The 27437-nt window shown below is 41.1% G+C and overlaps 1 protein-coding gene across 4 annotated transcripts in view; it reads right to left on the reverse strand.

Moving 5' to 3' along the window:
* Positions 1-27437, reverse strand: part of SNED1 (sushi, nidogen and EGF like domains 1) — an 88739-nt gene that overhangs the window by 5325 nt on the left and 55977 nt on the right. For 2 of the 4 annotated variants that reach the window (XM_072143223.1, XM_072143220.1), the window contains 25 exons: positions 27105-27218; positions 25557-25670; positions 24269-24382; positions 22197-22310; positions 21777-21890; positions 20944-21057; positions 18953-19066; positions 17355-17480; positions 13475-13576; positions 11508-11624; positions 10501-10617; positions 10136-10252; positions 9487-9603; positions 6575-6751; positions 6380-6493; positions 5112-5225; positions 3473-3586; positions 2602-2718; positions 1982-2269; positions 1713-1893; positions 1221-1333; positions 810-1088; positions 588-726; positions 425-504; positions 242-340 (listed from right to left, as the gene is read on the reverse strand). In XM_072143223.1, the coding sequence (XP_071999324.1) occupies positions 242-340; positions 425-504; positions 588-726; positions 810-1088; positions 1221-1333; positions 1713-1893; positions 1982-2269; positions 2602-2718; positions 3473-3586; positions 5112-5225; positions 6380-6493; positions 6575-6751; positions 9487-9603; positions 10136-10252; positions 10501-10617; positions 11508-11624; positions 13475-13576; positions 17355-17480; positions 18953-19066; positions 20944-21057; positions 21777-21890; positions 22197-22310; positions 24269-24382; positions 25557-25670; positions 27105-27218 (3309 nt within the window). The remainder of the gene's footprint in view (positions 1-241; positions 341-424; positions 505-587; positions 727-809; positions 1089-1220; positions 1334-1712; positions 1894-1981; positions 2270-2601; positions 2719-3472; positions 3587-5111; positions 5226-6379; positions 6494-6574; positions 6752-9486; positions 9604-10135; positions 10253-10500; positions 10618-11507; positions 11625-13474; positions 13577-17354; positions 17481-18952; positions 19067-20943; positions 21058-21776; positions 21891-22196; positions 22311-24268; positions 24383-25556; positions 25671-27104; positions 27219-27437) is intronic. The other 2 variants (XM_072143221.1, XM_072143222.1) reach the window with 2 other exon arrangements.

Consider the following 27437-nt stretch of genomic DNA (forward strand, 5'->3'; position numbering starts at 1 on the left):
TGTGAATCTGTGGAATAGCCAGCCTCAGGCGCTGGTCACAGCAGGGACAGCAGAGATCTTCAAGACGGGTCTAGATGTCTTTTTACACCCAAATAACACTGTTTCCCCTAAATCCCTTCATCCAATCCCTTCCTTGGTTGAACCCCATGGACATGTGTCTTTTTTCAACCGTATAAATTATGTAACAGTGTCTTATTTTGTGTCCCTTTTTAGCCCAGCAGAGGGACAGCCTGTTACATACTACCTCCATTACTCTGCTCGGGGTCTTGTAGTTGCAATGCTTGTCTTATAGGAATGGGGGATTCATCATTATTTTCCATTCTAACTGGAGCTTCAGGTTCTGGGGAAGAAAAAAAATCAGAAATGACTGCATTATTCTTTATATGAAGTGTTGATATTAGCTTCTGCTTGGATCTCTATGCACCTTTAGTGATGTTGATAGATCTGTTGAGATGACTGAACCTGGCAGTGATACGTCTTCTCCCATCTGTCAGTTCTGTAAACCTAGAATGGGAAGAACAGGGAGAACGTCAAAGACTAAAAGACTTTGCAATGTTTACATGGAGATGACATCTGTATATGGTTACCTGTGAGCTTGTGGTGTCTCAGCTGGAGGAGGACCCCTCTCTGTTAACATGCGTATTTCTGGGGGTGTTTGTGGTGGGGGTCTGTTTCTTAAAATCCTAGGAGGGGTCCATCTTGGTTCCTGAGGACCCTCCCTCTGCACTGCAGAAGAAACGACAATTAATAAGTGGAAAAGCTCCATATGAGGGTAGCAATCTACCCCCCTTGCAGGACGTCATACTCACGTGTCTGTATCCTTAAAGTCTTAGGGTCACTATTGACAGGGCCCTGTGGAGAGTTACGTAGAGCAGTCGCGGTTATCCGGTATCTCTGACCAGGCTGTAAGTCTCGTACAGTATACGACGTCATCTTCCCATTAGGTATGTAGCGACTCTTGGTGCTGTGGTTGTGCGTTACGTTAAATATGTATCCATCTACTGTGCCATCAGGGGGAGAATCCCAGTTCAAGTGCACAGTGCTTGTTGTGACCAGTACCGCTGAGAAGTTACTGGGAGGAAGTGGACCTGGCGAATAAGAGAATGACATTGTAATAAGCATGGATAAACAATGGAATAGGTACTAATAGTATTAATATTCATGTAAGAACATATATGTAACACATTCCTAAACTGCTAAGCCCCTTTGTATTGACTTACGTGTCCAAGCTATTAGGGGTACACTGGGCAGGCTCTCTGAAGATGGGTTACTGGGATCCGCACTACTTAAAGTACTGATCTGAATGGAATATTTTTCGCCCGGTAATAAATCTCTGTGGAGAGAAGAATATATATTATTGACAATGATGAAATGATGGCCTATATTCTAATTCTATATATAATAATATATATATATATATATATATATTATATAGTTTATATAGATTTCCAGGCTCCGTGTAATACATCATTCTATGTGGCAAATCAAGACCAAGTATGTGGATCGCTAGGGCATAAGGGGTTACACATGGTTGGAATTTACTACTGAAAACTTTCCAAAATAAGATTAAAATTTGTAGTTTATGAAATTTTGGATTCGATGCGAAAAGCTATAGGACTATTACACTATAGTATGAATTGTTGGGGGAGTCAGGATACCCCAATGTCCCCTTGGTATGGCTGATATTAATATAATGTACATTGGTATCTCACCTAAATGTATATTCTCCTGCTGAAGGCTCCTGCTCTGCTTGCTGAACCCTTTCATTCGGGTGCTGTAAGGACAGTCGAACATGTGCTACAGGCACGTGTCTGTGCGGGTTGAGAGACCATGATATGGTAATGGAAGACTCTGTCACAGAGATGACCCGGGGTCTGTCCACGGTCGGTGGTCCTGGGGAGTTTAATAAATGCTTAATTCTGCATGTATGCGCAGCAGACTTATAAAAGTCTCATAAAAAGATGGACTTTGGATGTCTTACTTGTGCGGGCAGAAAGTGTAAGTGGGCGGCTTATGTCATTGTGGCGTAGGTTGCGTTTCACGGTGACAATCGTGATGTTATAAGGACGTCCTGGGGTGAGACCTCGCAACTCATGCTCTGTTTGACCTCTCTCCACAAAGTCTGTCCTTGAGGAGCCATCAGGAGCCATGTAGCTTACAGCAAAACCATCTGATGAATGTCCAGGAACTTCCTCAGGAGGAGTCCAGAAGACCCATACACTGTTCTCTCCCACAGCCCCCAGCGACAAAGACACAGGAGGTAACAAATCTGTGGAGGAAACAAAATAGAGGTGCACGGTATTTCCGGCATTAGCATTGAACCCAACTAATATATCCATATATGGCTACTCTATAGGTACAGTATATTTTTACAGCAGTGGTAATAAGTAGAGATCAGTGGACCCAACATTTGTGTTCGGGTACAGCTGCTCAACCCGGATATATTGGCGGTCGGACTGTCAATCCGGCAGATTGATGCCCACAGCTACTACCCGTGGCTGTCATTGTCCTGTGGGACACCAAATATTAGTTGGGTCTGATGCTAATGCAGAAAATACTGTGTAACGAAACAAAAAGAAGAAGCTTATAAAGCGATGTTACCTCTCTCACAAGTGATGCCGGTATAGCCTGTCCGGCAATTACAGCTGACTGCACCTTCTGCACTGGACACACAGACACCACGGCTGCCACATGGATTGAGCAAGCATAGGTCACTTACTGCAAAACACAATTTAGGCAGAGGATCAGATAAAACCTTTAAATATGTATACAAACTACAAGAAATGTAATATAGTCTAATACTAATTTCATTACTGTACTATTTAAAAGAAACATTAGCATAATTATTCCTTTAAAGTTGATTTTAGCAGGAAGGAAACGACAGATAACAGATATAAGAATATTCTCACAGTCACAGGGGGCATTCATTAATAGTGTTGTAGGGTCCATTAATGTGGCGCACAAATTGTGCAGTCATTTAGACTTGGATGTTAGGTTTTGGCGCAATGGCTAAATGAATTGGCTCACCACCGAAAAGGGTCTGAACTGACTCCACTTTCATGAAGGCGAAATAGAACTTGGTAGACAAGCTTTTCGCTACTCTAATTATGCACCAAATATTCCCCCAAAAAATTATTCTGGCGCCGACACTTCATAAATATGGTGTGCAAGGAACTGCAAGGGAAAAAAAAAGCCAAAAAACTTCCGGGAAAACCAGTCCCTTGTTTATCATGCTTGATTTTGATGGTAGATTTCCTTTAATAGATGCAAATCTGACAGTCTTTGCCATTGTGAACTTCACATGGGTAGAGATGCTTGGAGACTTCCTTGTAGGTGTATACCATGGGTAGTTTGGAGGTGCTTACAGGAAGAATTAGAAACCGCATCACTGTCATGTAACTGCCTTTATGTTTTGAACAGGAAAAGTTGTTTTTAGAATCTGTCACTCCTGTATTATATTTTCCACACTCACCTGTCTGGCAGTGATAGCCATAGAAACCTCTAGGACACACGCACAGGTAAGATCCTGCCAGATTCTCACACCTGCCCCCATTCTGACACGGAGAAGACTGGCAGCCATCCAGCTCTGGAGATGTAAGAAATGAAAAATACATTCAATTACAGTTAACAAAAGCCAAACTTAGTATTCATTTTCCAAATGTAGATAATATCTGAACAAAGGGGAGAAAGTATTCATATGTGGCGGTAAGATTGTTATTGTCCCTCAATTTAGGTTTTTTTGGACTGAAATTTTACATTGTGGAGCACGTCCTTCATGTATTTGGCGCACAGTAAGAAGAACAAATAAGCGACAGAAATGACAAACCAAATTCATGAAGGGGTTTACAAGTTGGTAGAATAGCTTGTTGTAAGTTATGTGAAAAAAAGTGTCTGAAAACTAGTGCAGGAAAAGTGCTGGGATTCCAAAAAAAAATTGTGACTGCCGGAAAACTCAACAGATGCAAAATAAAAACTCTGGAAATGCAGGACACAAAACAGAAACAAAACCATTAATAAATGTGCCCTAAAGTGTTTGCATCAATAGACCAACACTAATATAGGCAGGATCTGTCAACAAAGGCAAAGACCAGGCAATTTGCTGATGTCTAGCCATAAGAAGCAGTGGGGTATCTGGGAAACCTCCTCCAGGAACACAATGGTGATATAGATCTAAAATCCATCTTCCTTGCCACATAGCATCCACCTAAATCCAATTGATTCTAGGAATTGTTTGCAGATTCTACATTTTAAATAATGCCGATTATTCTAGAGAATATTCTAATATTCCAGTAATGTGCAGCCTCAGTATATTTATCCTGTAGTAAACATCATTATCAGAATCATTCAACATCTATGCTGTAATGTTCCACTTCTCGAGGAGAAGAATAAGCTGCTTTAAGAGAAGCCAGTACTGGCATGTGATAATGGCTGGGATTTCTAGCTCATGATGTTTGAAGATGGTCCTGCAAGAAAAAGTGACTGCACATCCTTATTCTTTACTGATATCCTTCTACTAAAGGTTAATATTTGGATGTGCACCAAGACATCAAAGTTTTCCACAAATTCAAAGATGATTTTCATCATATTACAAAAGGTTCTCCTGATCTTCGGACGTGTCTGTGCTTAGTCTTAGCTCTGCAGTACACACCCATGTGGTATCACTGATCGTTTCATGTATATGAAATGATTGACTTATATTAATTTGGTATAATGTTTATTACTGGAAGAAAAGGATTGGGTATGTTCAACTTCAACAAGCCTCACAATGGAAATAAGACATTGAGGTTAATTCCCTCTAACAAGTGAAAATACAACATTCACTCGGCCAAGTGTGCACGTGCATGGGGAGTTAGAAGGAATGGCTTTGGCCATCGGAGCCGACACCGTACTGCTAACCTATGTCTTGGGGGAATACTTCAAAAACTGACTTGTTGCTCACCCTATTAACGAAACATTGTAAGATCAAAGAATCTTATCAAGAGTTTATAGAACATTCCTATAATTTCAGACACATCTGGTGTGTTACATCTTTCTTTGATCTTGATATTTTTTACAAGCCATTAATAAGACACTGAACATTTAATACATTTTTGAGTTGTTTTTTTTTTTACCAGTCTCACAATGGGTACCAAGAAAGCCATCAGGACAGGTACATAGGTAAGCCCCAAGTAAATTCTGGCATGTTCCTCCATTTTTACAAGGATCTGATGAGCATTCATTGATGTCTGCAAATTAACCATAAAAACATCAATATATGGAATATATTATATGTCTGTGCATAAAGACTCATTGGGGGTCATTTACTAAGGGCCCAAATCGCGTTTTTACGGCGGGTTACCCGAACTCTCCGATTTTCCCTGAATTGCCCCGGGTTTTTGGTGCACGCGATCGGATTGTGGTGCATTGGCACCGGCATGCACGGGACGGAAATGGGGGGGGCGTGGCTGAACGAAAACCCAACGGATTCGGAGAAACTGCCTTATTTAAAACAAAAAAAGTGTTGCTGGACACACGCTTACCTGCACCCAGCAACGGATCGTGAACTCGGGCGGACCTCGGCGGACTTCAGCTCAGCAGCGACACCTGGTGGACGTCGGAGGAACTGCCTTAGTGAATCGCCGGAAGACCCGAATCCACCGCAGAGAACGCGCCTCTGGATCGCGAATGGACCGGGTAAGTAAATCTGCCCCAATCTTTCTAATGACATACTCTACTCCAAATCATATAAGATATAACAAACCCAGATCCATACCATTCTAGCACGGGCACTTCTATTCACACAAGCCAAAGACAAGTTTCAAATATTTCCTGAAAAACTCCCGGAGGATGAGAGTGATGCTACCAGTGTGGTTGGGGGCGGGAAGTACAGTTTTATTATATTGCCACCAACCCCCAGGAGACCCGCTTTCAGCATATGTTTCACTGCCAACAAACCCCTTTCACCCACTTTACATGAGCCAATCATTGTAAACAATAAGATAATAAGGGGAATGTATTACGACATGTTTTCCAGACTTCTGGTGTAATTTTCACCAAAAAATGCTATTTTTTGACACACTTATCAAGGCTTTTAGACCTCTTTTCCACACTTTTCCGATTTGCCCGACTAAGGGGGTGTTACCTGTGAAAAGGGGCGTGGTCTTCAAAAGATGTGTGGTCTGGTGAAAACTGGGCCATTGTATGGAGATGAATGCAGTGATCACTGTTTATGTGAATGTAACCAACAAGCGGGTAGTAATTGGGGATGGAATCTGGGTGCATCCATCATATCTGTAGCTAGTGCATAGGCTTTTATAGTACACAAATACATGTACTAGAGACTGCTATCACACAGTATGACCAGTTACCCGTTGCTTGTGTATATCAGAGGGGATCTCACCTGTTTCACACTGTTTTCCACTGTATCCATCTTGACAGTCACATAAGAAGTGGGACACCCGATCCTTGCACACCGCCCCATTTAGACATGGCTGTGACTGACACTCATCAATCTCTACAGAGAAAGAGAAAAGCTTTACATGTACAAACCTAAATCCTTAGTCACCATCCTATGACTGTAGAGGAAGAGACTTACCCTCACAGTGTGGCGCTTCACTCCACATGCCGTCCTCACTGCATACACGAGTGCTGTTTGGGCTGCTCATCATGTACCCCTCATTACAATGGTATTCAGCTTTTCCTCCCGGCCATGTCGATGTTACAATTACTTTAGCATATTTTACATTTTCTGGAGGTCCACAATCCACGTCAGCTATAATAGGATATTATATAGAATGGACACAAAATGCTAAATCAATCATAGAATGGTGGGTTACTCTTTCAAGATAAGTTGCCTTAAAGCTTTATGTATAACTACAGGTAGAAGAAAACTGATGGCAAGTTTGTATAGGAATAAGTAGAGATGTTCTGGTGTGGGACAGTGAGCATGGTTGCACTGTAGACCTGTTGTACACGAGATTTGTCGAATACATACTTTAGGAAAATTGTGAAAATTTGAGGGAAGATTGAGTAGAATGTGAAGTAACATTCAGGAACACTACATGACAATGAATAGAAATGGAGTAAAGATCTGCAAGACAATACTGACTTTCAAGGAAATCAATCTACCATGAGTCCTACTGATGGTAAACGTCTCATACTTGCTTGTCCTTTTGTCTAGGGGATGACCTCGCTTGTGCTATGTCTGGGAACGGACAGATTATTGTAAAAAGAACTTCATAAAAACACTCAAACATCCCGGAGGCGCTCCGGTCTATGTCATCCCAGCACATGTATGCGTCCCCTCCGTGTTACAGTGCAACCTGGTCCGGGAGCCGGCGAGAGCAGGCTGCAATAAGCATGGAGGGGGCGGCATACATTATCAGGTGGTGGAGCCAAGAGGCTGAATATTTTTATAGTCTTTTTTATGATAATCTGTCCATTCCCAGACATACCAAAAGCGAGGTCATCCCCTAGACAAAAGGATGAGCAAGTAAGTTTGATACATCAATACATCAGTAAATCTGGTAGATATCCTTTTTCTCCACCGGTTTGTAGAGGTAATGGTTGACATTACAGCCATACCTATACGTTTCACATCTACAAAGCTCCACCACTGCTTTGTAGAGGTGAACATACACGTTGCAGCTGTATCTTTACATTGGTGATCAACAGGACCATTCATTTTTAAATTTTTTTTTTTTTTTTACAGTTGCCAGTAATACGGCTTACACGTCCGAAAAAGTTAAGATGCACTTAAAAAGTTGAACAGACATAGTAAAGTAATAAGAAACTAAAATTAAGTTTTAAAACTAAGGCACCTGATGATGACCAATGTAAAGATATAGCTGCAATGTGCATGTTTACCTCTACAAAACAGCGGTGGAGCTTTGTTGATGTGAAATTAAGTGATAGATTTCCTTTAAAAATTCAATAAGGGAGAAAAGAGGAGGTAGATCCCTGCCACTTCTGCCAATGATTTTATGCAACATTTTCCTATATCAAAGGGGAACTGTGGCAGTTCATCTAAATTCAATGGAAGATTTGAAGTGATTGTCTCAGGGTAGACTTAGAGTAAGGTTACACGCACACAAACTTATGCCCGCAGGGCCGTATCTGGTTGGATATACATTTGCCGCGATGGAGAAGAGGATGAGTGACCCCTCCCCTCTTCATAGCGATGCATGACATATGGCGCCATAACATAGGGAAAGATAGGACATGACCTATCTTTTCCCTGTGTAAGGAGCGATACGGTGCAGCACACTCCGTACACCCCATTGCCGTCTAAGGGGGGCGTATGTAGGGCCGCAGGTTTGTGGCCCTACATACTTGCCCTCGACAGTCGCGTGAATGCAGCCTAACTGTAAAAGGCCAACACTACAAAGCTGCAAAACAAGCTCTGGGTGACCATACAAAGATAGCTATGAAAACAAACTATTTCCTTATGTTGATGTGTAAATGACACTACCTATGGCATACAAATGTTAGATTATGCTTGTTAGGCCCACAGCTAATATGCCTTAATCACAGATGATGATCTTATTGGACTAGAAGATGCTAAAAAATGAATTACCGTATATACTCGTGTATAAGCCGAGTTTTTCAGCACAAAAAATGTGCTGAAAAACGTTCCCTCGGCTTATACACGAGTCATACAGTCATAAAAAATCTTTAAAAAATAATAAACTTATATACTCACCCTCCGGTGGCCCTGACCTGCAGCGCTGCTCCCCCGATGTCCGCGCGGGTCCTCTTCTGGCTTCGGCGCCCGTCTTCTGTCTTCACTGACTTCGTGCCGGGCGCCGCCATGTTTTTCCTCCAGGCGGCGCCTAGTATGACGTCAGCAGCAGCGCATCATACTAGGCGCTGTCCAGGGGTGAACAATGGCGGCGCCCGGCACGAAGTTAGTGAAGACAGAAGACATGCGCCGAAGTCAGAAGAGGACCCGCGTGGACATCGGGGGAGCAGCGCTGCACGTCGGGGCCACCGGAGGGTGAGTTTATAAGTTTATTATTTTCTTTTAATGCTGGGCAGGCTGTATATTACTGGGGGCAGTGCTGTATACTACTGGGGGCAGTGCTGTATACTTCTGGGGGCAGGCTGGGCTGTGCTGTATACTACTGGGGGCTGTGCTGTATACTACTGGGGGCAGTGCTGTATACTACGGGGGGCAGTGCTGTATACTACTGGGGGCAGTGCTGTATACTACTGGGGACTGGCTGTATACTACTGGGGGCAAGCTGTATACTACTGGGGGCAGGCTGTATACTACTGGGGGCTGCTGTATACTACTGGGGCAGGCTTTATACATACTGGGGGGGTCTGTGACTAATGCATTTCCCACCCTTGGCTTATACACGAGTCAATAGGTTTTCCCAGTTTTTGATGGTAAAATTAGGGGTCTCGGCTTATACTCGGGTCGACTTATACTCGAATATATACGGGTAATCCACTAAGGCACAAATAAATGGAAAAGGAAAACCAATGACCTCTGCTGTAACTTACCTTTCTCACAGTGTCGGCCAGAGAAGTTTGGTGGACAATCACATTTGTATTTGCCCAGATAGTGAAAACAAGTACCTCCATTGTGACAAGGACCAGATGAGCAAGGTCCTCTCATTCCTGGATTGAAATATATAAAATCTGAGTTAAGCTAATGTACTTCCCCTTTGTCTTGTCTCGTATCCATGACAAATTATATTTTGGACTTCATTACTACTTAGTTCCATATTGGTTATTGTTCTTTTATGGCTACCTTTGTTCCTGAACCTTGTCTGAGATTAATACATAGCCCATGTGAGGGTTATTGTGGATCTACAAACTTATTGCTTACATGACATCTGTTCAATGATATTTGTTTTATTGTCTTATTGGAAAAACTTTAATAAAAACACAGTTGAAGAAAAATCCATCTTAAGTGTATCTACTGAAATCAAATATGACTGATAAGGCACAGATCAACCTCATACAAGATAAAGGTTTATTGTTAGTCTTTGTGTCATGTATCAGATACGTCCTGGAACGTTAAACCGTGAGATAATTGGGGGTGAGGCAACACTATCCTAATAATAGTCACTATATACATTACTACAGTCTATGTACAGTCTATGAATAGAAGAAGCTGACATAATAATTATAATAAGGAAATTCTCACCGGTCTCACAATGTTTTCCAGTGAAGGGATATGGGCACACACAGTAATAATCATCATGGGCCTCCTTGCATGTTCCTCCGTTTCGACAAGGCAACAGACCACACAGGGCCGGCTTTACTGAGAGAGACAGAAATAGGCAGAGATGGAAGGAAACACTGGATCACCATTGAGTAAACCTGGCCCATACACATGCAGGGCTACTCATCCCTCGTATAGCAGTGCCTGCATACACTATAATTGTATCCTAAACTTTACATTCACCTCTACTATACAATATAACATAATTATAATCCAAAAGCTGTAGGCTACTACTCCCCTCCACCTTAACCAGGAGCCACCTACTGACATCACAAGTGTGCTCTTACCCTTTTCACACATTTTTCCAATGAATCCTCGGGGACAGACACAGGAATAGGTATCATCCTGAGATTCACATCTTCCTCCATTCAAGCAGGGGTCAGAGTCACAAGGAGAGGGCAGTGCTGACAATACACAGCAGAATGCACTTTACAACTTACACACACACTACACAAAATAGTATACACATAGGTAAAGTCCATGTAATAGAGTTGTGTCCCCATCCCATCTACCCCCCCCCCCAATAAGATGTTTAAATATTAGAGGTCCAAGTTCACCAGGGTGCTGTCTAATTAATGTGTTACTTTTCAGTATATACTCCTTTGATAGCCCCAGCATGTCCTGACCTACATCCTATTACTTAACTCTATTAGTACAACACCTGCCCTGACCTCAGCTTGTTCCTACCTGTTCCCTGCCTGAACTCCTGGTGATTTGTAACTGTGTCTCTAAAGCTGCTATGGTCCCCCGCATTGTGTATGTGGTCTACTCCTGGAGGTAATGGCCTTTAATAAAAAGTCAAAGGGTGAGGGGGTCATTGGGAAATTGCACTTGGAAAATGCACAAAGCCAAAACAGTCAGGTGCCACGGTGGGTCCACAAAGAAATGGTTTAGTGTAAGGTCGGATTTAGAGAAAGATAAAGATCCCTTCAGCACTCTGAAAAATATAGACTATAAAAAACGCATGCATTTTTTTTTCAAGCCGTCTAAAACAAAGATGCACATCCATTATAGGAGGACCTACACGTTTCAAACTATTTTATTAGTTCTTAGTCACAGACTGATTTTTTTGGGTGATTTGACCCAGCAGCCACTGTTGGAGGATCCTCCAATTCCTATTAAATATCTCTGATTCCTGTACTCCTGTGAGTGGAACTAGCCCTATTAAGGATAAATACAGTCATACCGAAATATTCCACTGGGAATACCAGACAAACTATATGGACAATGGAGAAGGTGTTTATGAAAATTAAGAAAAAATCTCTATATCAATGACATATGGAGCAGAACTTACAGTGGTTACTGATGATATAATCTGTGTGACAGACACATCGGTAGCTGCCTCCATATTCCATGCAGGAGCCTCCGTCTGGGCACTGAGAGCCCATACTACAGGGCAGAGATGTGACCTCTGAAAAACAAAATAGAGGTGGTAAAAATATGGTTATTTATATAAAATGGCATCGGACTTGTTGGTAAAATGTTAAAGCACATCTACCACCAGGATGAAAGACTGTATGCCTGAGGGGTTCCAGGTCCCATTAATACCTCGGGATCCTGGAGCCCCTCAGGCTCATTTGCATACAGCCTTTCACCCTGGTGGTAGATGTCCTATAAAGTGTAAAATGTCACATTTAAAAGCAGCATAGAATAAATAAAAAGTACAGCATAGATAAACAATTGCCATATTTTTTCTGGGGTGAATAAAATCTCTTTTCTAATAATTCCTTTATTTTAGCAGACTAGAGCCTTCCTTCTATTACATGATTGGTCACCGGAGTTCACTGAAAATGCATTGTTCACCTATAGTGCTGCGTACAGCTATTCACCATTTTTTTGTGGTGCATCTAAGTGCTATGGCTTGCGACACAATTTTAAAGTTAAATACGGCGCTTGGTCCAAATCAGTCAGACTGTCAGATGCACGCCTCCTAATTTGTGTTGCATGGAAGCCAGCGCAACTGCGCCACAAAATGATCGCGTACACAAAATCTCAGTGCACAAACTTATTAAATATATGTGCCCCAAAAAAGGATGCACACTCTGACTAAAGTGCGCAGCACGACCCTTAGTAATTGACCCCAATAGTGTCCTATCTGCAGGCAGCATGATATAGAGCAGAAGGAGCAGAGCAGGTAGTAAGAACATAACATAGCATAGCATCTGGGGGTAGCATAATATAGAGCAACAGGAGCCGAGCAGATTATACGTAGTGTCCTATCTGCAGACAGAATGTTATAGAGCAGGGGGAGCTGAGCAGGTTGTACATAGTGTCCTATCTGCAGGCAGCATGTTATAGAGCAGGGGGAGCTGAGCAGGTTGTACATAGTGTCCTATCTGCAGGCAGCATGTTATAGAGCAGGGGGAGCTGAGCAGGTTGTACATAGTGTCCTATCTGCAAGCAGCATGTAATAGAGCCGGAGTTGATCTGCACAGTTCCTGCTTCTCCATAGCTTGCAGCTTAAAGTTTGGAATTAAGAGTGAAAGTTTCCAATGCTGTTACAACTTTCCCTTAATAGGCTCCATATCTAATATTCAGTTATGCCTATGCTAGGGGGTGAAGACTATCTACTATGACAGTGATGGCCAACCTATGACACGCGTGTCAGTGCTGACACGCATAGCCATTTTCAGTGACACGCGGCCGCCGGTGAGTTAAGTTTCATCCTCAGCTCCTATATGGCCAGGTGCAGTAGCCGGGAGGCTGAGAGATTGTCCAGCACATTGTAATAAATAGATGATGTGGAAAATCCCCATATACTGCCATACTGTAGTACATGGTAGGATCAATCACACAACCTAGGATTAAAGTACCCTAGAAGTTAAATAATTATACATATTTGTTATTTAAACTATAAATATCACAAAATTTCAAGGTGACACACCACCCGAGTTATGCTAGTTTTTTTGGCGAATTTTGACACACCAAGCTCAAAAGGTTGCCCAACACTGTACTATGATGTCTCCCAGAGCAAACCATTGGAGAAAACCATGTAGTGACCAGAACAGGTCAAGCGCACAAGGGCAAGAAACAGAATTTACTCCGCTCTCATAAAATGATATTATTTCACACTCCAATAAAGTTTTTAATACATTTGTGACCCTATATAGGATTTCTATATCTTATGAATTGGACCACTTATGCATAAATCCATAAGTAAAGGCAGTAAAAGCGCAGCTTGCTAAATAGGCACTGACATAATTATTTAGTTATTGTTATGTTATTAATGTTATTTATATACAATTTATACATGCACCTTACCATATTCACAATGAAGACCAAAGAACCCGGGAAGGCAGTGACAGGTGTTGTTTCCATCAGCACAGCGCCCCCCATTCCTACAGGCGCAGCCATCGGACAAATCTGGGGCAAACTCATGAGAGAGGGCAGATCACTAGAGTGTCATCATAGACAAAGTGAAGCGTCACCTTTGATTTACACTAGCTATACAAAGAGCACAAGTAACATCTAATATCCTGGATTTATTTTAATTATTTATCACTTGTTTTCCTGTTTAGTTTTACCTTTATGATAAAAACAAAATATACAAGTAAGTGTGCAGCTGGTGATGGATCTCATACTTGTAATTACATCTAAGGGTTAGGACACACAAACCAGCATATGGCACCACCACAATGCAGCCCATTACCACACGGGTGCAGTTTTTGTTCATGGATGTTCTAGGCCAGTGATGGCGAACCTATGGCACGGGTGCCAGAGGTGGCACTCCGAGCGCTTTCTGTGGGCACCTGTGCCATCACCCCAGCGCAGAGTTCGCCAGACAGGACCCAAGGCCTCCTACAGTCCCAGGCAGCCCAGAACCCTAGAAGGAAGCTACAATGATAATCCAAAACTTCTTCTCCTTATTTCTACTGTATTGGTGTCCTCAGGTGCCTATACAATTTAAACATGTAACAGAGCAGGGAGTCATAAGTTACTGTTTAAATTGTCGAATCGGCACTTTGCAAAAGATATTTGGGTTTCGGTCGTAGTTTGGGCACTCGGCATCTTAAAGGTTTGCCATCACTGTTCTAGGCTAATAACAGGCTGGTGGAACTACTAACAGACCATACAAAACTTTACTACCGGTAGTAGACACTGGTAAAATCTACAGCCATATGATAGATAGCTAAATCATAGCCAAGTAATGTCCACCACGTATGTCCATGGTTGTGAAGACATTATTAGGGTCAGGATAAGCTATTTAATGGAAATCCACCATCAAAATCAAGCCATGGGCACTTACTTCACAAATTGCATATAGAACTGTTCCCTTAGAGGAAATCTAACCTCAAAATCAAGCTTGATAATATAGGGACAAGTGCTCATATATCCAGGCACTGTGACTTCTGTAATATTTTTATATTTGTTATCCATGATCTACTCCCATCTAACTTCAATGTTTAAAATTATGCTAATAAGGCAGAAGGGCTCTCATGGGGGGCATTACCAGAGCCCATCCATGCTGTAGCTTCATAGGCTGTTACACTGAGCAGGAGTACTTCCCCCTCCCACTGTGTCAGATTATAGCAGGCAGTGGATGAGGAAGATGTGTTCCTGCACAGTGTAACAGCCTGCAAAACTGCAGCACAGAGGCGCTCTGGTAAACCCCCCCTTCCCCTTCAGGCTTAATTTTAAAAGTTGATTTTAGAAAGACAGAGGCCATGGAAAAACAACCATAAAAAGGTTACCACATTCATGTGCCTGGATCTTTGAGTAAGTGTCCCTATATTATGAAGCTTAATTTTGATGGTAAATTTCCTTTACTAGGACAGTTCTACATGCAATTTTGTGAAGCCAGAACTAAGAGTAGATACAATAGTGCTATTTGCAGCACCAGGACCATCAACACCTAAAATGTACAATAAATAATGAATATTTGTGTTGAACTACACTATCACTCATTCAGCGACAGCTGCCTTTGGGCTGTAGTAAGGAAGGGTATATAATTCTTTTGAATGCATTAATTCCAGATGTTAATGAGGTCTTAGGCCTCTTCCACACTAGCGTTGCATTTCACGTCAGGGTGCAATGCGTGAAAAACTGACGTTTTTGGCTGCGTTTTTGTTCCATTTTTCCTTGGAGTAATTAGCGTTTTTGCGTTTTTCACGCACGAGTTGTTGGCGTTTTTTTTGCGTTTTCGGCGCATTTTTCACGCGCGAGTCAATGGGAGACTCAAGCATTTTTCAAAGGGACCATGGTTTGGGATTAAAATGTGTTATTTAATTGAAAAATAATGTCTTCTGATAAGTTGCAAACATCTGCGATCTATTCTTCACTGTTCCCCGTGTATATTATCTCCCGACAAGTTAGCAGATGTGAAGAACAGTGAAGAATAGAATAAAACCAGTGAACACAGTGAAAACAGTGAACACAGGATCATTTAAGAGAAAAACACAGTGCAGAACACAGTGCAGAATAGATTACAGATGTTCGGCACATCTGCTTACTTGTCGGGAGATACGCGCGGAACGGTGCGAACAAAATAGCATGTGAAGAACAATATATATGTGTGTGAAGAACAAATTGCAGATGTGCAGTTGTTGAAAAACGCGCGTGACTCGCAAAAGTAGAGCATGCTGCGATTTTGACGCGCGTGCAAAACAACGCTAATGAAGAAAGACCCATTGAATACAATGGGACAGAGTGCAATGCAAGTTCTGCGCGTCAAATGCACGCGCAGAACTCGCGCGTGAAAAACGCTAGTGTAGAAGGGGCTTTAGGCAGGTGCCTAGTCTGCCTAATGTGTTCCATTTCCACCAGTTACATCCACAGCTCTAAACAAGCTCTACTAAGCCGTTATCCAGTATCTGAATGACTGATACACTGATCATTGTTCATGAAAAATAATAACATAACATAAAAGAATATGTAATGTGAACCGACTATTACCATAAGAAAGTGAAAAATTACATGGCACCTAAGGATATTTACAGCTATCCATTAAAGTTACTAGAAAACAGAATTCTTATCAATGCTGACAGCTATTCGGAGGACTCTCCTCTGTGACCCCAATGTGCCCCATTACAGCATATCCCAATGAGTGCACGTCGGGACTGAAATAGAGGATTATTATCATTCAGACACAATCATTTGGCACCAGATCATGATCCATTCATGATCCGCTCGCACAAAAAGTTTTGGATGACTTTTATGCCAGGGCATTAAATACTTGTAGATCAGAAGTTTTCAGTCTTTGGAATCAGTCATCCTTTGCTGGCAGTCAGATACAGGGTTCAGGAGGATTATGGACAGGAAACTCCTATGCTTTATAGTACATGTCTATGCGACCTCAGAGACACTGGACATGTAGCGTCAGCTTACAGACATTTCCTGCTGACTTTAGATATTAAGATGATCAAATCCAAAGCAGGTCTGTGATAAAGAATGCACAGACATTTTTCTACTCTGCTCTGCATATAGTCGCTTAGAAATGAACAGAGTAGGTGATCAAATGAAACTTTGTAATATACTTCATTAAGGGAAACTGTCACCATCAATGTGATTTTGAAGTGAGCAGTGTATCTGAGATATGTCCACTTCATATTGTGACAGATAAGGAGGCTAATGTTAACCTTTTCCATACCTAGAGAATATTTCCCTTGATGATTAAGCTCTCTGAGGAGATAAGTCTATCCAGGGACTGTCTGTAAAGAGTTAAAGGTGTTCTCCCACGTACCAAGTTAAGCCCTATCCACAGGATTGGGCCTAACTTGCTGATGAGTGGGGGTCTCACGAGAACGAGGGGTTCGATGGGGTCCCAGGTACCTCAGTAGGACACCTCCAAGACAGTAATAAAACAGACGTCCATGCATGACCATTCTTCTCCATTCATCTCTATGGAGCATATGGAGATAGCCAAGCGCAGTGATCACCAATTTATGTCAGCTCCATTGAGATTTATGGAGCAGAACGGTCATGCGCGTCCGTCTGCCCCATTAATATCCAGGAGCGACAAGGGGTCCGACTGATGTACCTGGGACCCCATCGGACCCTCCGTTCTCAAAACATATAGTTGGAACAAAGCTCCTATAGGACATACAGTAGTTAAGATGGAACAGAACAATGGAAAGCACAATTAGTAAAGCTGTAAAAATGTTACTTTGTATTGAAGATTGCTAGTAACCTGAAAGATACTCACGGTTCTCACAATGAATGCCAGTATATGCTGCAGGACAGTCACATAAATAAGCAGCACCGGATTCTTTGCATACACCATTGTTCTGACATGGAGAAGAGGAGCATGGCCCTGGTGGTTCCGAGATCTCTAGAACATAAAAGAAAGAGGATAATGTAGAGAACATACAGAGCCACCACACAATGATACATGCATAAAAACATTACATGAAAACCTCTAATAGACGAACCACCAACTGCTTGCATCCTTACCAGCAGAATCAACCATAAAAAGCTACAGACAGTGGTATGTATTGGCACTGCAGATCTGTGTAAGCAAACATTTGTATGTGTTGTTAGTAGCAGTAGAACTGTGAAAAATAATGAATTTATATCTCTGGATTGTAGCTGGACTGGAGCAGCCCGATGCACTGATGTGGAAGATTTCACAGTTTCTGCTATTAATAAGAGAAGTAACATGTTTCTGTTTGATATAACAGCAAAGAAGAGTGGAGGGGAGGAGTTTAAATGCAGAGATCTAAGAATACAGCAGTGTGAGGAGACTCCCCTGGTTCTATAGTCCAGCTATAATAAATCCTGCAACATAAATCAGTTCTTCACAGTCTTGCTGCCACTTACAACACATAAAAAGGTATTGTTATACAGATCTCTAGGGTTAATGCCTAAAACGGTCTGCAGTTTTTAATGGCAAGCTGGATTTTCTTCCTGTATGTTCTAGAATTCCAAAGCCATCAGTGCCATAAGTTTTGGCACCCAATATGCTAATCAGTCTGTTTGCAGTGAGGTGGTCACAGTGCACTTGACAGCCAAATTAGCATATTGGAAGCCAAAACTTGCTGCACTAAGATGGGTAAGCTAGAGGAAAAATGCCAACTGTGTCAGAATCAATGGAGCCAAGTCAATGAGAGGCTGAAGAGAGCAGGTGTTGGTGAAGGTCATGATACGTCTTCTTTAAATCCCAGAAATAGGTTATAATCAGAGTCCAATTTCAATCTTCAAACAGTTTGAAGATTTACAGAATGAAAGGGACAGACAAGAGCAGGAACAGAGAGAAAAACACAATGTTATGTATTAGGGGAAATGCTATAATCCAATATACACATCTATCATATTACACCCACTAAATATGTTGGAATAAGAAAGAGAAATCTCAGTATTTACTGGAAGTGCATGATGAGTAAATAGTTCTTGATCTGGTGATTCATAGAACAACCAAAACTGTAAAGGTCATGTCCAGTCACAGTCCACGTTCCCCGGCTCCAGGCAGTTAATAAAAAAAAGAAATGAATGTTCTTCCAGACAGCATCAGCAATTATCTAAATCCATGCTATGGACATTTTATGAAACAATATTTCATGCAGTTCCTTTCTCTGAGATCCATGGAGCGAAGGTTAAAAGCTATTCCAGGTCTTCTGTACCTTGTTCTCCGCCAGGACTAAAAATGGTTCATAACAAGCAAATGTGTGTTGTACAATATTACAGGTAAAACAAGAACTATCAGAAGTTCTTAACAAATGGCTATTCCCAAAGAGCGTCCGGTATGGACTGCACAATGATCACAGGATTTCATTCTATACGAGCCCTGATATATGGAGAACTTACCTGTCTCACAATTCACTCCAGTAAATTCAGCAATGCAAACACAGGCGTAGCCATCACCCATATCCTCACAGGTACCACCATTGACACAAGGAGAGGACAAGCAGGGCCGGAACTCTGGGTATGATAAGAAAAAAAGCAATTCTTAGTATTCAGTAATAAACAGTTCCAATAATAATATCAGTAATTGGGGTAAATCATGGTATTTTTACATGTAGCAAAGAAATGGATGGCACTCAAAGGGTAATAACATTATGTAAAAAGTAAGTGATATAGCGAATGTAGGCATGCCCACCTTAAAGGGAACCGGTCACCACAATTTTCACAAATACAGCTAATGACAGGTTCCCATAAATGACACCATTCTTTTACCTAAAAATTTGTTTCCCTCACTAGCTGTATTTGTGAAAAATATGGTGACAGGTTCCCTTTAAAGGAAATCTATCATCAAAATCCAGCATGATAAACCAGGGGCATATACTCAAAGATCCAGGCACTGGGACTGTAGTAATCTTCTTATATTTGTTATCCGTGGCCTCCTTAATAATAATAATAATAATAATTCTTTATTTATATAGCGCACACAGATTACGCAGCGCTGCACAAGCATATCAAATTGGTCACCACCTCTTTCCTTTTTCCTTATGAGTGAGTGTCCCTGGTTTATTATGCTTAATTTTGATGGTAGATTTGCGTTAAAGAGTTATTCTCAGCAAAAGCATCACTTGAGTTTGACTTGGATAGTGTTGCCATTCAGTCAAAGTAGAACTTCCAGTCTGGTTGCCAGCCGGTTTGGAGGCGGTGGGGACATGGATGGTGCTGAAAGCCTTGAACACATTTTTAAATAATTTTGCTATTTTATATTTTCTTGTCATAATCTAAATCTAAAGAACATAAAAACATCCTGAAAGCTTTGAAGAACACAATGGGGCAGATTTACTTACCCGGTCCATTCGCGATCCAGCGGCGCCTTCTGTGTGGAGGATTCGGGTCTTCCGGCGATTCACTAAGGTAGTTCCTCCGATGTCCACCAGGTGTCGCTGCTGCACTGAAGTTCATAGGAATGCACTGAAGTTCACCAAACCTGGCCGGGTGCAGGTAAGCGCTTGTCCAGCGACACTTTTTTTAAAAAATGCAACGGTTTCTCCGAATCCGTCGGGTTTTCGTACGGCCACGCCCCCGACTTCTGTCGCGTGCACGCCGGCCCGATGCACCACAATCCGATCGCGTGCGCCAAAAACCAGGGGCAATTCAGGGAAAATCGTCGCAAAACGGAAAACGGAAAACACGATTCGGGCCCTTAGTAAATGACCCCCAGTGAATGTATACATAAACATACACTGGCAGATAAAGGTTTTTTTGCCTCCTTCTGACCATTATAAGTTGTTTATTGTGGAAAGCACAGTAACCTGTGTGTTTTCATCCTGCTCCCTCCAGCTGAGCAGAGGTCAAGTATTGCATCCATCCACAGCCTCTGCTGAGTTCAGGAGGGAGGAGGAGCAGGTTAATGTATCCCAGTGTATGTACATATTGTTGGATATGTCCTAGCCCTCTGTTGTGAGTACACATTAGGACTCGCAATGTGTCCTTACAATGTATAAAGAAAACGAGATGTGAATGAAGCATTACAATAATCTGATGCTTCCTGTTCTTTACAATATGGTGACCACTTCTCAGCAGTCATCTTATTATAAGTACAGGCATGATTTCTATGAAAGTAAACATCTTTATTATAGGATTCACTATTCACAATATACAATATTCACCTACTCCCCTCCCTGCACAATGACCTCTGCAGAGGTCACAGAAAAATCTCACATGGACTTCAATGAACATCAAAATCAATGAACATCTAAATGCCGTGAATAACATTTCAAGCAAAAAAAAATAATGAAAATTTATGAAAATTTTAATTGAATGAATTTGTGATAAGTTGACTGTGTTATTTATTATTAGCACAATAAATATTAATTATTGCTTTATCTTTCACTCACCGGTCTCGCAGTGCCTCCCGGTGTATCCCCACGGACACACACAAGTGTAACTATCATCCCTATCCTTGCACATTCCACCATTCAGGCACGGAGATGAGGAGCACGGTCTGATTTCTGGAAATATCAGATGGAAAATCTGGTCAATATTATATCAAGGCTCCACAATAATGGTAGAAACATGGAAAAGACATGGAACAGAATGGGATTTGTTGGCTTAAGATCAAACTGATATTGATAACTTATGACTCGGTTAGAAAGGTGGCATGGCACCGAACCCTGCCAGCTCTGATATATCATGGCCAAGCCAAGGGAAGCCAACAAGAAACATTTTGGCAGATTTACTGATACTGTCTAAGGCTACATGCACAGGAACGTATGCCCACCGAGGGTGACCCCTCTCCATAGCAATGCACGGCACCGTAACACAGGGAAAAAGATAGGACATGTCCTATCTCTTCCCCGTGTACGGATCGGTACGGTGGAGCGTGTGTGCTGCACCGTATCACTCGTTGCGCCCACTGCTGTCTAAAGGGGACATATGTAATTGCGATCGTACATACGTGCACCCGATGGTCATGTAAACTTAGATAAGATAACTCAGACCGTCATAAACTCTGCCAGCTGTATGCATAGTTGTATTCTATGAAGGGAGTCATAAACCAAGGAGGACTTTGTGTTGTATCCCATACATGGATGTGTTTACTATGAAAGTATTTTAAGTCTTGAATTTCAAGCTTTTATTTCACCTTCAATTACAAATATAATAGACCAGCATAAAACACATCCATCTGACGCATTTCGACTCAACACAGACTCTTTACCAAGGATTTTACCTCTTTCGCAGTGTGTCCCAGTGAATCCTTGTGCACAGACACATATGTAAGTAGTCCCCACGTCTCTGCATACACCCCCATTCATACAAGGAGATGAAGAACAAGGTCTAATTTCTGTAAGAATCAATAATAAAGATGATAACATTACAGTTATTGTTTGAGGCTGGGTATACATTGTCAGAAGGTCTTCTGTTTAACATCAGAATATAGTTTCTGTTGTTCCTCTCCTTAATGGAACAGAACAACAGAAATTGTTAGCACTGATGTGAATTCGGCCTTAGCAGCACAGCAAAACAGTGTTCAGTGGCAGCAAAGACCTGACTTTGGTGAAGGTGGTAAAAATGTGACCTATTATATTCATATAGGCACATCTACAAATCAGCATGTTCCCAGCGTGTAAGGCGTATGATAATAACTTACCTGTCTGGCAGTGTGCTCCAGTGTATCCTTGTTTACAGACACAGATGTATCCTTCGGCTGTATCCTCACAGATCCCACCATTAAGACATGGGAAGGATGAGCAGGGTCTTAGCTCTGGGAATAGGAAATGAGGATTGATCTATTTAATGATCAAATGTATCTTTCCTAAAAGAAGAGCTATGTATCTGTTCCTATTGCCTTTTATGTTTTCACCATTTTGGGTAAAATGGTCACTATTATTTGTGGCATTTAAGGGGTTAATCACTTTCAGCAAATTATTGATATTGTTTGTTTAATATACTTTTCTGTATCAATTTCTCCTGGTTTTCTAGATTTTCGCTTGCTATGAGAGTATTCAGGCAGAGTTCACACGAGGCGTTTACATTGCATTTTGACATCTGAAGAGTGGAGATCTACCTCATTATGTTGTTGTTAACAATTTTCATTTACAAAATAAAATGTTAACATGATGTTAAGGTATGTGTTAATTCAACTTGAAAATATGCTCTTGTAATGCCGATCATTGCTTGTCTCTTTTTTGTCTTTTTATCCCCCTTTTCTTTTTGTTCATTTATCCCTAATATTATTGTTGTCATAGTTTGTACTTCACTCTCTGTACCCTCTCTGCTGCTGTAATGCTGTGAATATCCTCACTGTGGGACTAATAAAGCATTATCTTATCTTATCCTATCTTAAATACTGTATTAACAAAAAGCTAACTCAATTTTTAAGTATACTTTCTGTATGAATTCCTCACGTTTGTCTAGATCTCTGCTTGCTTGGGGCGGCAGGGCCAATAGCAGACTTCTGGCTGGGGCTCCCAACTCTCTCAGAAAATATACATATTTGTATACCTGTATACATATATATATACATTTTTACACTTATATATACATTTATACACTTACGCAGATCCTACAGAACATACATATTAACATCTCATGACCAGGGACAGTTTTCTACTGGAAGTAAACTATGAAGTTCCCAGGGGTGTAACTACTGTGGTAGCAGCCACAGCAGCAGCTATGGGGCCCCAGAATGTCAGGGGGCTTCAGAATCTGACCTGACACACTAAAGAATGGAGGATGTGAATCATTATATACATATTATGCTGCACATTGTGCACCATAATATGTATATAACAGTGCACATCCTCCACAGTAAACAGCATGAATCGGCAGTTCAGATAAGAAATCTAGGGGGGAGATGGAGGAGACAGCAGAACAATAGGACTAGGGATCACTCATCTCTACTTCTAGCTATCTACTTCCCCCATGTGGCCAGCAGCTACTGGCACTGTAGGATCCGTGTAAGTGTATAAATTTATATATAAGTGTATAAATGTATATATATGTATACAGGCGGTCCCCTACTTAAGGATACCTGACTCCTCTAGTTAAAGACGGACCCCTCTGACCACTGTGACCTCTGGTGAAGCTTTCTGAATGCTTTAGTATAGTCCCAGACTGCAATAATCAGCTGTAAGATGTCTGTAATGAAGCTTTATTGATAATCCTTGGTCCTATTACAGCAAACAATTTTGAAACTCCAATTGCCACTGGTGCAAAAATTTTTTTTGTCTGGATCTACCATTATAAAATATACAGTTTCGACTTACATACAAATTCAACTTAAGAACAAACCTATGGAACCTATCTTGTACGTAACCCGGGGACTGACTGATAAAGAAAGTATCCTGGAAAATTGTGTAACTTTTCATTACATTGATAATATCAGTTATTTGCTGAAAGTGTACAACCCCTTTAAGTAACTGAGATACAGGGTAACTTCAATTGTTACCACAGTAATTTACAAGTGATACCCGCAGCATATTATGCAGGTACAGCTCTGGTCTCCGCAGTATCCCATGCAGAACATGTATAGTGCTTTCGGCCTAATACGTACATGTACAGTGTTCTGCAACAAGGGATTTTTATTTGTTTTTCTTTTTATGACTGGCAAAATATGAAGCTATATGTTACTGGTGAATCTAGTATTATAATCCACCCCTCTAATGTGCCCACTTCATTTCCAGTTTTTGCAATCCAGGAAAAAATATATTGTCCAATTACCTGTTTCACAATGTTCTCCAGTGAATCCTCTGGGACACAAACAACTGTACTCAGCACCGAGGTCCCGACACAAACCTCCATTGCGGCAGGGAGATGAAGAACAGGGCTTGATCTCTAGAAAATGAAAATATACAAAAAACAATGGAAATAGGATATAGTATAGTATAAATTCCCAATCTACATTATGTTATAACACTAAAACTATACAGAATTTATGGAGCCCGGACCATAAGGAGGGTTCCTCATGGGATTATTAGACATCTATATTTTACCTCAGAATTGGTTTAGGCGGGAAGTTTTTTCCCGCCTGAAAGCCGTTGCCACCCCGGCTAGAATTCTGCCAGATTGTTAACAGGTCTTATTGGTAGGGCTATTGGGCCAATTAACACCTGGCGCTGGGAGAGAGTTCTCTCTTCCCCCCGGTAACAGCAAGTAATTGGCTACATCAATTTGTGTCACATGTCCAGGGTTTCCTTTAAATACTGCTGTGTGTGGTACTCAGTGACCTTATTTTCCTTGGAAACCCCGGACATGTGAACCGTGTCGCCATGTTTGTTCTGTCATGGCCTTGATTTTATGAACCAGTGGATAAATTGCCTTTTGGTTAAAATAAATAAAGTGGTTTGAGCTTATGGCTGAATCTATTATTGATTATCTGAAGTTTTAATAAAAAGTTTCATATTTAACCCGTACAAGTACTGCGCAGGTTCCCGCTGTTCAATTTGTAAGCCGCGTGACATGAAAATAAATTATCCAGACAAGAATAATGAAAATTTAAAGTAAACATATGGGAAATGTTATTCAGCAACTTATTTAGGTGGTAAATCTATCTGCCTGAAAACGCAATGATTTCAAATTTCGAAGATGGGAAATTTTTCAAAAAATTCCACATTTTTCTTTTTTTTGTAAATAAACGCAAAACTTATCAGCCAACATTTACCACTAAAATGAAGTACAATATGTGGGGAAAAAACAATCTCAGAATCGTTTAGATAAGTAACAGTGTTCAAAAGTTATAACCATATAAAGAGACGCAGGTCAGAATCTAAAAAATGGGACTGAGCCTTAAGCTACAAAATGGCTGCATCCATAAGGGGTTAAGGTTTTTACAAAGTTGTCGTTTGGTAATGTAATAAATAAAGGCTGTGGCCAAATATTTATCCACTCATTCTGTTGTCCGAATTTTGTTATTATAGGTTAAGTATATTGTTTAAGTATATCTTATAATGCTATAAAATGTACATCTATCTACATCTCTCTATCCGGAGCTAAACAAATGAGATATTACCTGTTTCACATCGGTCACCGGTGAAGCCCCCTAGACAAAGGCAGCTATAGCCGTCCCCCAGGTCTGTGCATATTCCTCCATTCAGGCAAGGAGATGACCAACAGGGTTGTACCTCTAGAAAAATGTAATAAAAAATATAAAAGAGCATTTTAACAAAAAATTATCACCAATTGTAATTCATAATTCCTTGAGCTTTTCTGTTCTGTCACGTCGCTAAGCATTTTATCTGATCAACCAAAACAGATGGTTCTTTTTAAGAAGAATTTTCCATTTCTATGCTTGGTGTGTAAATCTATTCTTGAAGTGTGAATGGAAAGGATCAAGGTCACTTGTTGACCTTTTCCAGAGCATTACCAGTGCACAGGATGCTACTACTTCCAAAATGAACTATAGAGACTATTCACATTGATTTGATCTCTTTATCATGACTCCGTTGAGAAGGTTAATTGTTAATGGAAGGTCCACAGAGCTTTGTGCACTTCGCAAAACAAGCTTAAAGCTTCCTGCACACAAATGTGGTCAAAACTGGTAGCAATAATGAGTGAGCTGTAATTAAAAAGTGGAGGAACCCGGCTGAATTTGAGACGATATGTGGGCCATGGCTGGACACTCAAGGGTTGGCCTTTCAGATGGGGCTTGGGGGACTGGGAGCTGTTGTGTGATTCCCTGATCGTGTTGCTGGACTGTGATTCTTTATGTCCTGCATGTATGTAGTTTGCTTAACAATGGCCATTCAGTATAGTTCTTCTTCAGGGGTTGGAATTGGTGGGGTATATTTTGGATGTATTTGTATTAAAATGTTAAAAAAAAAATGTATGGTTTATAAAGAAAATTGGCCGTGAAAAACAGACATTTATATCCGTTTTTCACAGATGATTTATACCAGTTTGGCTTCCGTTTTTATGGATCCTCACAAACCATAATCTATGGGAGAAATTTCTCAGGACTTGTACGCCACAAAATGTTTTGTGGAGTACAACATCTGAAATAATCGCAATTCCTAACAAACCTCCAGGGATTTTGTTTCTATCCCCCCATTTATGCCACCTCCACGCCCACTTGGCGTGGAGGTTGCATAAAGGAGGGGGGAGGGCTACCTGCCCGCACACTTGCTATAGCCTGTGCCCGTTCAGGCCTGAACAAGCGCAGGTAATAGCGCAATTCTATGCCAGGCAGGGCCAGGTGTAGAAATGTAGCCAGCGCAGCCGGCCACCAAATGCATCAGGAGGTTTCGGCATGGTATTATACCCTGGGGCACACTGTATTATAAATGATCCCCTATGAGTGAGCTGTACTAAATATTTCTGGCTAGGACACTCCTACTCTCTACGTTGTGCTAAAATAACAGGCCATGGGCTCTCACCCATTAAAAATTATTCTCTTTGTCATCTCCATCTGCCTGTAGGGCTGTTTAATAAATATTAAAAAAATATTTCCTTGTATGGTAATTTTTACCAATGTGAACCAAGAAGAAAGAAAAATTAGTGAAATGACAGAACATTATTATTATAGAAAAATGTTTGATTAAAGTTATTAATATATATGCACCTGTCTCACAGTTTCTTCCGGTGAATCTCTGACTACATAGACATTTGTAACCAGATGCTAGGTCTGTACAGGTCGCACCATTCATGCAGGGCATCGAGTAGCAGGGTCTAGTCTCTAAGGAAAAAAAAAGAGTAATTTAAAACTATGGGAGAGCACTGATTTAGAAGAAAAAAATGGAAATAAAATAAAAGTTTATCAAAGCATAGAAAAATATTAGAATAGATATTATCTGTGTAGTGTGCATTTTTGATGAATCTGGCGCCCGGTCTTCATGATTTGGGGCCCCCTGCACTGCTCGGGAGGTGTGCCAAAAATATTGTCAATTTATTCCTG

The sequence above is a fragment of the Engystomops pustulosus genome, chromosome 3 (genome assembly GCF_040894005.1).
Source record: "Engystomops pustulosus chromosome 3, aEngPut4.maternal, whole genome shotgun sequence".
In the NCBI taxonomy this organism is placed as follows: domain Eukaryota; kingdom Metazoa; phylum Chordata; class Amphibia; order Anura; family Leptodactylidae; genus Engystomops; species Engystomops pustulosus.